The following is a 12,500-nucleotide window of genomic DNA, read 5'->3' on the forward strand; positions in this document are numbered from 1 at the left end:
TTCCTCCTCCCTCTTTTTCCCCCTTCCCCTTCCTCCTCCTCCCTCTCTTCCCCCCTTCCCCTTCCCCTTTCCTCCTCCACCCCTTCCCCCCTTCCCTTCCCTCCTCCACCCCTTCTTCCCCTTCCCCTTCCTCCTCCACCCCTTCCCTTCCTCCCTCCCTCTCTTTCCCCCTTCCCCTTCCTCCTCCCCTCCCTCTTTTTCCCCCTCCTCCCTTCCCCTTCCTCCCTCCCGCTCTCTCCCCTTCCCCTCTCCTCCTCCTCCTCTTTCCCCTTCCCTCCTCCACCCCCTTCCCCCTCCTCCCTTCCTCCTCCCTGTCTTCCCCCCTTCCCCTTCCCCCTTCCCACCCCTTCCCCCATCCTCCCTTCCTCCCTTCCCCCTTCCTCCACCCCCTTCCCCTTCCCCTTCCATCCCTTCCCTCTCCTTCCCTCCTTCCCCACTTCCTCCCTCCTCCCTTCCCCTTCCTCCTCCATCCCTTCCCCTCTTCTCCCCTTCCCTCCTCCATCCCTCCCTCCTCCCTTCCCCTTTCTCCTCCCTCTCTTTTCCCCCTTCCCCCTTTCTCCCCTTCCCCTTCCTCCCTCCATCCCTTCCCCCCCTTCCTCCCTCCCTCTCTTCCCCCCTTCCCCTTCCCCCTTCCCCCTTTCCCCTTCCTCCCTCCACACCTTCCCCCTCCTCCTCCCTTTCTCCCTTCCCCTTCCCTCCTCCCTGTCTTCCCCTTCCTCCTCCCTCTCTTTCCCCCTCTTCCCCTTCCTCCTCTGCCTCCATCCCTTCCCCCCTTCCCCTTCCTCCCCTTCCCCTTCCCCCGGCGCCATGGATCGCCAACATCAGCCGGCGCCGACGACGTCCCCCTCAGCCTCTCTCCCTCCGTCTCCCGAACCGCACCTGCTCAGGGCTCGAGCCGGAAAAGCCGCGACCATCCGCTGGCAAGAGCGGCGCGGCGGTTCTCCTCGATGCCTTGAACCGCCGGCTCGGATTATACATATTGACAAATGTATAAAAAAAATAATGAATGAACGAGAACTGATTATGAATGAATGACAATTGAGTATCTTTCACAATACGAGAGACGTGTTTGGCCGGTTTTCGATTGCGTCTTCGGCAGAAATGCGCGATGCCTCCCTGGCGGCGTTCGTGGATTCGGCGTGTTCGCAGGCGCGTGCATGCGGATCCAGCAGCATGCATGACTGCGAACGGAAAAGGAAGTACGCGCTTGCACGGGAGAGAATATAGATGTGCGTCTTGTGTGAGTGTGTCTGTGCGTGCATGTCAATCATCCTCTCTCTACTGCATTGGTGTGTGGTAAATATATACACATACATACATATATATGTGTATATATATGTATATATATATATATATATATATATATATATATATATATATATATTTATAGAATACACACACACATATACATATATACATACATATATATATATATATATATATATATATATATATATATATATATATATATATATATATATATATTTATATATTTATATATTTATATATATATATATATATATATATATATATATATATATATATATATATATATATATATATGCACACGGACACACACACACATACATACATATATATATATAAATATATATATATATATATATATATATATATATATATATATACATATATACATACAATATGTATATACACATACATAAGTGTATGTATGATATGTGTACAAGTTCATAGCCAGACAGCCACGTAGTTAAGCAGCCACACCCCCCCCCCCCACGCCAGCCCGCCCGCTGCACTCCGAAGCGGCGAAGCGCTCCAGCGGCAGAGCAAGCAGAGGCAGACGAAGCAGCGGCAGAGGAAGCGGCGGCAGAGGAAGCTCCGACAGACGAAGCGGCGGCAGAGGAAGCGGCGCCAGCGGCCGAAGCGGCAGAGGAAGCAGAGGCAGAGGAAGCAGAGGCAGACGAAGCAGCGGCAGAGGAAGCAGAGGCAGACGAAGCAGAGGCAGAGGAAGCGGCGCCAGAGGAAGCAGAGGCAGAGGAAGCGGCGCCAGCGGCCGAAGCGGCAGACGAAGCAGAGGCAGAGGAAGTGGCGGCAGAGGAAGTGGCGCCAGAGGAAGCGGCCGCCACGGAATCTTGCGCCTTCCGCCCCGGGCGCAGTGCCACCTCGTGCCACCAGACTGCCGCGCCGCCTTCCCTCCCGCGACGGGCGTTCGAGTCACGCCAAGTTGTCGCCCCGTGTCACCCGCCCGCCGTGTCGCCCGCCCGCCGTGTCGCCCGCCCGCCGTGTCACCCGCCCGCCGTGTCACCCGCCCGCCGTGTCACCCGCCCGCCGTGTCACCCGCCGTGTCGCCCGTTCTGGATATTCTATTCTATTCATCGCCAACATGAATACGGCTCTTCATGTTGTCGCTCTTCCAGGCAGGAAATGAAATCGCGGTTTTCCAGCTTTTCCCTTCAGAATAAGTACTTTTTTTTTTTGTCTTTGCTCTTCACACAAAATGACTTGCTGATTTATGAAATATTTCTCGAGATTTTGTCTCTTTACTGAGAAGTCGTCGAAGAGCTGCGTGATTAAACTACGATGATAATTAAACTACGATGATGATTAAACTACGATTAAAATTAATCTACGATGATAATTAAACTACTAATTAAACTACGATGATAATTAAACTACGATGATGATTAAACTACGATTAAAATTAATCTACGATGATAATTAAACTACTAATTAAACTACGATGATAATTAAACTACGATGATAATTAAACTACGATGATAATTAAACTACGATGATAATTAAACTACGATGATAATTAAACTACGATGATAATTAAACTACGATGATAATTAAACTACGATGATAATTAAACTACGATGATAATTAAACTACGATGATAATTAAACTACGATGATAATTAAACTACGATGATAATTAAACTACGATGATAATTAAACTACGATGATAATTAAACTACGATGATAATTAAACTACGATGATAATTAAACTACGATGATAATTAAACTACGATGATAATTAAACTACGATGATAATCAAACTACGATGATAATTAAACTGCGATGATAATTAAACTAACGGAAACGCCATCATTGAACACCTATGTACTTCAAGATCTAATATGAAACTATTATTATTATTATTATCTATCATTATTACTATTATCATTATTATCTATTATTATTATTATTATTATCTATTATTATTATTATTATTATTATTATTATTATTATTATCTATTATTATTATTATTATTATCATTATTATTATTATTATTATTATTATTATTATCTATTATTATTATTATTATTATTATCTATTATTATTATTATTATTATTATCTATTATTATTATATTATGATTCGCTGCCACCAAGGCATCTCTGACAGTTAATTAAAATTCGTAATTATAAAGTTGTTTTGCTTTGTCATTTTGCAATGTCGAGTCCGCGAATTATCATACAATCTTGATTACTTGTGGAATTAACGTGCTATTTCCGGTTTCGATACGATTATCGTACTGTTTATAACGACGTTTCCTTTCATAGAATATTGTAAAGAAAAAAAAAATCTTGTTTACAAATATATATAAAATCATACAATTCTAATATAAAATACAATTTCCTGCTTCGGACTTTTAAAGATCGTGTAATTGGCTGTTCCGTAAAAAATAAATAAATAAATAAATGAATAAAATAAATGAATAAAACCATCATGTGATTTTGAGTTCATCTCTTTTTTTTTTGACTTGATATTATCATACAATTTTTCCATTTCTGTGCACTGTACACCGTGAACTAAAATGAAATAACCGCGCTGTCTGTTTTCCCATGAAAATATCACGCGAATTAGAATGATATACTTCTGCGCGGACTTTTATTTAGCGATAATCTCAGGCACATGCACCCCCCCCCCCCCCAAAAAAAAAAAAAAAAAAAAAAAAAAAAAAAAAAAAAAAAAAAATTGCCATCTTCTCACAGTCTTTTTTTTTTTTCATTCCTAATCATCCAATCAGAACTCGCCCCGTGGGAATCCGGCGGTTGTGATTGGCTCTTTGGCCTAAAAATAAGATGCTTAAACTGTCTCGGAAACCACTAGGCTTCATACTTTTTTTTTTTTTTTGTCTATTTTTAATATCTTGCAGCAATATGTTTTCTTTTAATTATTCGACAAACATAAATATAACCTGTACTATAATTTTGCGGCTCAAAACTTAGACAAATGCACTAAGAAAATAAATAAATAAATAAAAAATAATAAAAAATAATAAATAAAATAAATCTACATGATCTTTATGAGTCATTTCATCAAATATTTCACCCATTTCATGTTATTATTCATATTTTCACTATTTTCTTTAGCCATCATCACTTTGATCGTCTATATCATTATCATTAAAAACACCATCGATATAACGACTGATATTTATTATTATTATTGTTTATTATTATTATTATTATTATTAACATTTTTATCATTAATCACTATCTTTATCATTAGTGTTATCTGGCCTTGGTGTCTAACATACTTAATTGCCCTAACCATTAACCATTATCTTAATCACTAATATGATTAATGTTGAAGATGACAAAATAAACATCATTTTTATTTTTTTTTTTTTTTCATCACTATTATCTGGGTCACGTGATCGAGGGATACGAGGCTTTCGGTTTATAATATTGTTATTGTGTCTGTCTAGGTTTATATATATCTTTTCCTAGTTGTTTTACAGTGACTTTCACTCTTCACCCTTCGTTCTCTCCAATTCTTCTCGCTTTCCCTCTCTCTTGTTTTATATCCCTCTCTCTCTCTCTTTCTTTCTCTCTCTGTCTCGCTCGCTCGCTCGCTCGCTCTCTCTCTCGTTCTTTCTTTCTCTTTCTCTCTCTCTCTCTATCTCCAATTCTTCTCACTTTCCCTCTCTCTTGTTTTATTTCCCTCTCTCTCTCTCTCTCTCTCTCTCTCTCTCTCTCTCTCTCTCTCTCTCTCTCTCTCTCTCTCTCTCTCGTTCTCTCTCTCTCTCTCTTTCTCGCCTTAGCTTCTCTCCCCCTTTCTCCTTCTTCTCTCCTAACCCCTTCTCTCTCTCTCTCTCTCTCTCTCTCTCTCTCTCTCTCTCTCTCTCTCTCTCTCTCTCACTCTCACTCTCACTCTCACTCTCACTCTCACTCTCACTCTCACTCTCACTCTCACTCTCACTCTCACTCTCACTCTCTCTCTCTTTCTCTCTTTCTCTCTTTCTCTTTCTCTTTCTCTCTTTCTCTTTCTCTCTCTCTCTCTCTCTCTCCCTCTCTCTCTCTCTCTTTCTCGCCTTAGCTTCTCTAACCCTTTCTCCTTCTTCTCTCCTAACCCCTTCTCTCTCTATCTCTCTCGCTGTAACAGGACATACGTTGAAGATGGGTAATCATTATACTGTAGAACAACCGGGAAGTCATTAAAGATTTAAACGCAAAAAAAACGAAAAGAAAAAAAAATGCAGAAATAAAAAAAAAAAATAAAAATCCTCGTAAACACATTTTTTTGCATGCCCGATGTGCGATGATGCGCTGGATTCGCTCGACCAATCAGAGGCGGCGACAGATGCCTCTCCTTCCCTAAGAGGATCCGTCTCCGGCCCTGTGATTGGTCGGGTAATTATGCCATTAAGTAACTCGATCACGAATGGCGGTCGCAGGTACCGTTGGAGGAGGGGGAGGTGGGGGGGGAGGTGGGGGGGGGAATGGGGGGGGGGGGTCGTGTGTGTTTGTGGGTGCATGTATACAACCATGCGTGTGTATGTGTGTGTATGTGCACAGGAGTGTGTGTGTGTGTGTGACGTTTCTGTGTGTGCGTGTACATGTATATGTAAATTTTCTGTCAACATACATGGTGTATACATGACAGTATGTGCTGTGTCTATGTGTGCGTGTACATGTATATGTATATTTTCCGTGAACGTACGTGGTGTATACATGTCTACGTGCATGACAGTACGTGCTGTGTGTATGTGCACACGAGTGGGTGTGCGACGTGTCTATGTGTGTACGTATGTGTATATGATAATTTTCCGTTTATCGTCATCTTTATCAAAGACTCTTTTCTATTTGTCTTTGATATCAGTCTAATCTCCCTTTTTTTTTTATTCTTCCTGTCATTGTTCTTCCTCCCTTTCCCTCTCCCTCTCCTCTTTTTGCCTCGTTCTCCCCAGCCGTGTAAACCATCAGCGTTAGTTTAATTATCATGGTAGTTTAATTATCATGGTAGTTTAATTATCATCGTAGTTTAATTATCATCGTAGTTTAATTATCATCGTAGTTTAATTATCATCGGTTTAATTATCATCGTAGTTTAATTATCATCGTAGTTTAATTATCATCGTAGTTTAATTATCATCGTAGTTTAATTATCATCATCGTAGTTTAATTATCATCGTAGTTTAATTATCATCGTAGTTTAATTATCATCGTAGTTTAATTATCATCGTAGTTTAATTATCATCGTAGTTTAATTATCATCATCGTAGTTTAATTATCATCGTAGTTTAATTATCATCATCGTAGTTTAATTATCATCGTAGTTTAATTATCATCATCGTAGTTTAATTATCCTCGTAGTTTAATTAGCATCGTAGTTTAATTATCATCGTAGTTTAATTATCATCATCGTAGTTTAATTATCATCGTAGTTTAATTATCATCGTAGTTTAATCATCATCGTAGTTTAATTATCATCATCGTAGTTTAATTATCATCGTAGTTTAATTATCATCATCGTAGTTTAATCATCATCGTAGTTTAATTATCATCATCGTAGTTTAATTATCATCGTAGTTTAATTATCATCATCGTAGTTTAATTATCATCGTAGTTTAATTATCATCATCGTAGTTTAATTATCAGCGTAGTTTAATTATCATCGTAGTTTAATTATCCTCGTAGTTTAATTATCATCGTAGTTTAATTATCATCATCGTAGTTTAATTATCATCGTAGTTTAATTATCATCGTAGTTTAATTATCATCGTAGTTTAATTATCATCATCGTAGTTTAATTATCATCGTAGTTTAATTATCATCATCGTAGTTTAATTAGCATCGTAGTTTAATTAGCATCGTAGTTTAATTATCATCGTAGTTTAATTATCATCGTAGTTTAATTATCCTCGTAGTTTAATTATCATCGTAGTTTAATTATCATCGTAGTTTAATTAGCATCGTAGTTTAACTATCATCGTAGTTTAATCATCGTAGTTTAATTATCCTCGTAGTTTAATTATCCTCGTAGTTTAATTATCATCGTAGTTTAATTATCATCGTAGTTTAATTAGCATCGTAGTTTAATTAGCATCGTAGTTTAATTATCATCGTAGTTTAATTATCATCGTAGTTTAATCATCATCGTAGTTTAATTAGCATCGTAGTTTAATTATCATCGTAGTTTAATTAGCATCGTAGTTTAATTATCATCGTAGTTTAATTATCATCGTAGTTTAATTAGCATCGTAGTTTAATTATCATCGTAGTTTAATCATCATCGTAGTTTAATTAGCATCGTAGTTTAATTATCATCGTAGATTCATTTTAATCGTAGTTTAATTATCATCATTGTAGTTTAATCATCATCGTAGTTTAATTATCATCGTAGTTTAATCATCATCGTAGTTTAATTATCATCGTAGTTTAATCATCATCGTAGTTTAATCATCATCGTAGTTTAATTATCATCGTAGTTTAATTATCATCGTAGATTCATTTTAATCGTAGTTTAATTATCATCATTGTAGTTTAATCATCATCGTAGTTTAATTAGCATCGTAGTTTAATTAGCATCGTAGTTTAATTAGCATCGTAGTTTAATTAGCATCGTAGTTTAATTAGCATCGTAGTTTAATTAGCATCGTAGTTTAATTAGCATCGTAGTTTAATTAGCATCGTAGTTTAATTAGCATCGTAGTTTAATTAGCATCGTAGTTTAATTATCATCGTAGTTTAATTATCATCGTAGTTTAATTATCATCGTAGTTTAATTATCATCGTAGTTTAATTATCATCGTAGTTTAATTATCATCGTAGTTTAATTATCATCGTAGTTTAATTATCATCGTAGTTTAATTATCATCGTAGTTTAATTATCATCGTAGTTTAATTATCATCGTAGTTTTGGAGAGAACAGTTACTTCAACCAGGTGACGCCTTCCCATGTGTACGTGTATGCAAACAGACATACAAGGACACGTACATACGTATCTTACACACACACACACACACACACACATATATATATATATATATATATATATATATATATATATATATATATATATATATATATATATATATATATATATATATATATCACACATAACACATACTACACACATACGTATCTTACACATATATATCTCACATATACACCCACACATAACACATACTACAGACAAACGTAAATGTAATAGATATATTGATACAGTGAGAATGGTGATGGTGAAAAGATAATAATAATGACAATATTTAAACCACGAATGACAATATGAACAATAGACGGAAACATTATAACAATACCAATGATAGAAAAAAAAACAAAAAAAAACAATCATAATATCAAATAAAAAAGTGATATAACATAAATTGCGATAAAGAAATAAAGCAACAAGACTAACCAACAGAAACAACAACAACAAACAAGAGAGACAAGACGACTATCAACAACCCAGCCCGACGTCAGCTGAGCCATCCACAATCGCAAAGCACCGTGGCCAACATCACAACAAAGACAAAAAATCAACATCACAACAAAGACAAAAAGTCAACATCACAACAAAGACAAAAATTCAACATCACAACAAAGACAAAAAATCAACATCACAACAAAGACAAAAAATCAACTTCACAACAAAGACAAAAAATCAACTTCACAACAAAGACAAAAAATCAACTTCACAACAAAGACAAAAAATCAACATCACAACAAAGACAAAACATCAACAAAGACAAAAAATCAACTTCACAACAAAGACAAAAAATCAACTTCACAACAAAGACAAAAAATCAACATCACAACAAAGACAAAAAATCAACAAAGACAAAAAATCAACAAAGACAAAAAATCAACAAAGACAAAAAATCAACAAAGACAAAAAATCAACAAAGACAAAAAGTCAACATCACAACAAAGACAAAAAATCAACAAAGACAAAAAATCAACAAAGACAAAAAATCAACAAAGACAAAAAATCAACTTCACAACAAAGACAAAAAGTCAACATCACAACAAAGACAAAAAATCAACAAAGACAAAAAAACAACATCACAACAAAGACAAAAAATCAACTTCACAACAAAGACAAAAAGTCAACATCACAACAAAGACAAAAAATCAACATCACAACAAAGACAAAAAATCAACTTCACAACAAAGACAAAAAGTCAACATCACAACAAAGACAAAAAATCATCATCACAACAAAGACAAAATATCATCTTCACAACAAAGACAAAAAGTCAACATCACAACAAAGACAAAAAATCAACATCACATCAAAGACAAAAAAATCAACATCACAACAAAGACAAAAAAATCAACATCACAACAAAGACAAAAAATCAACATCACAACAAAGACAAAAAATCAACTTCACAACAAAGACAAAAAAATCAACATCACAACAAAGACAAAAAATCAACTTCACAACAAAGACAAAAAATCAACATCACAACAAAGACAAAAATTCAACATCACAACAAAGACAAAAAATCAACTTCACAACAAAGACAAAAAATCAACTTCACAACAAAGACAAAAAATCTACTTCACAACAAAGACAAAAAATCAACTTCACAACAAAGACAAAAAATCAACATCACAACAAAGACAAAAATTCAACATCACAACAAAGACAAAAAATCAACATCACAACAAAGACAAAAAATCAACATCACAACAAAGACAAAAAATCAACATCACAACAAAGACAAAAAATCAACTTCACAGCAAAGACAAAAAATCAACATCACAACAAAGACAAAAAATCAACATCACAACAAAGACAAAAAATCAACAAAGACAAAAAATCAACATCACAACAAAGACAAAACATCAACAAAGACAAAAAATCAACATAACAACATAGACAAAAAATCAACAAAGTCAAAAAATCAACAAAGACAAAAAATCAACAAAGACAAAAAATCAACAAAGACAAAAAGTCAACATCACAACAAAGACAAAAAATCAACCAAGACAAAAAATCACCAAAGACAAAAAATCAACAAAGACAAAAAATCAACATCACAACAAAGACAAAAAATCAACTTCACAACAAAGACAAAAAATCAACATCACAACAAAGACAAAAAATCAACTTCACAACAAAGACAAAAAATCAACAAAGACAAAAAATCAACAAAGACAAAAAATCAACAAAGACAAAAAATCAACATCACAACAAAGACAAAAAAACAACAACACAACAAAGACAAAAAAACAACAACACAACAAAGACAAAAAATCAACATCACAACAAAGACAAAAAATCAACATCACAACAAAGACAAAAAATCAACATCACAACAAAGACAAAAAATCAACAAAGACAAAAAATCAACATCACAACAAAGACAAAAAATCAACATCACAACAAAGACAAAAAATCAACATCACAACAAAGACAAAAAATCAACATCACAACAAAGACAAAAAATCAACAAAGACAAAAAATCAACATCACAACAAAGACAAAAAATCAACATCACAACAAAGACAAAAAATCAACATCACAACAAAGACAAAAAATCAACATCTCAACAAAGACAAAAAATCAACATCACAACAAAGACAAAAAATCAACATCACAACAACGACAAAAAATCAACAAAGACAAAAAATCAACAAAGACAAAAAATCAACAAAGACAAAAAAACAACATCACAACAAAGCCAAAAAATCTACTTCACAACAAAGACAAAAAATCAACAAAGACAAAAAATCAACTTCACAACAAAGACAAAAAAACAACATCACAACAAAGACAAAAAATCAACATCACAACAAAGACAAAAAATCAACATCACAACAAAGACAAAAAATCAACATCACAACAACGACAAAAAATCAACAAAGACAAAAAATCAACAAAGACAAAAAATCAACAAAGACAAAAAATCAACATCACAACAAAGACAAAAAATCAACATCACAACAAAGACAAAAAATCAACAAAGACAAAAAATCAACATCACAACAAAGACAAAAAATCAACATCACAACAAAGACAAAAAATTAACAAAGACAAAAAATGCGGTAAATTCCCCGTTACGCGGAAAATATCCCCAGTTCCGTAATATGCAAATTAGGCGAACAATGAGCAAGATTTAACGATGGGGGGGGGGGGGGTTGGTAGTGGCAATGGTGATGATAATGGTAATAGTAAATGATGAAAAGTATTAATAATGATGGTAACGCTAATGATAATAATTTCAATAATAATGTTAATGATAACAATATGATGATAGTATTAATAATAGATAGTAGATAATGATGATAGTATTAATAATGATGGTAACGCTAATGATAATAATTTCAATAATAATGGCAATAATAATGTTAATGATATCAGTGATAATAATATCAATGATAATAGTAATATAATAATATCAATGATAATAGTAATATAATAATATCAATGATAATAGTAATATAATAATATCAATGATAATAGTAATATAATAATATCGATGATAATAGTAATATAATATCATTAATAATAATGATGGTAATCACAGTGATGACGATGTTAATAATAATGGTAATAATAATAAGAAGAATAACAATAATAATTAGAGCAGTAACACTAATAGTGATAATAACACTAGTAATAATAATAAGACTACCGATAACAATACCCGTAATAACATATTAATAACAATATCAAAGACCCATGAAAAAAAACAGACAATGTGACCAAAAGATGAGAATAACAAGAAGGATAACTAGGAAAAGGACACGAGAAAAGATGAAAAAAAGATGAAAGATCAATCAGATATTTGAATTAAAAAAAAAAAACTTTACAATTACTGTAATTACAATAATGATGATGATAACAAAGATAACAATAGTAATGGTGATCGTCATAATGATTTTTATAGTAATCGTAACATGAATAGCATTAATACCCGTAAATATAACAAGAATAATGAGAAGGTACTGGTAGAATTCACGAAAACAATGACAATCACAATAATGATATTCAATAACAATTTACAAAAAAAAAAAGTTTTCAAACTCATCAAAAGTATTTTTCATTTTCAGTTTTCATTTATAGTTATATATATATATATATATATATATATATATATATATATATATATATATATATATATATATATATATATATATATAATTTCTTACATTCTTGTTTACCGTAAATATGACAATTATCACTATTATCGTCATTAATGCTTTTACCAAAATTATGATCATCAACATCAAGACGGCCAATTTTATTAACATCATTATTAACCATCAATACCGTTA

At 34.0% G+C, this 12,500-nt stretch overlaps 1 protein-coding gene across 1 annotated transcript in view; it reads left to right on the forward strand.

Moving 5' to 3' along the window:
* The window catches only part of LOC138859550 (myristoylated alanine-rich C-kinase substrate-like), a 51,248-nt gene that overhangs the window by 6,998 nt on the left and 31,750 nt on the right, over window positions 1-12,500 (forward strand). Inside the window, exon 2 of the mRNA XM_070115145.1 lies at window positions 1,762-2,202. Within this exon, the coding sequence (XP_069971246.1) occupies window positions 1,762-2,202 (441 nt within the window). The remainder of the gene's footprint in view (window positions 1-1,761; window positions 2,203-12,500) is intronic.

The sequence above is a fragment of the Penaeus vannamei genome, chromosome 37 (assembly GCF_042767895.1).
Source record: "Penaeus vannamei isolate JL-2024 chromosome 37, ASM4276789v1, whole genome shotgun sequence".
Lineage (NCBI taxonomy): Eukaryota > Metazoa > Arthropoda > Malacostraca > Decapoda > Penaeidae > Penaeus > Penaeus vannamei.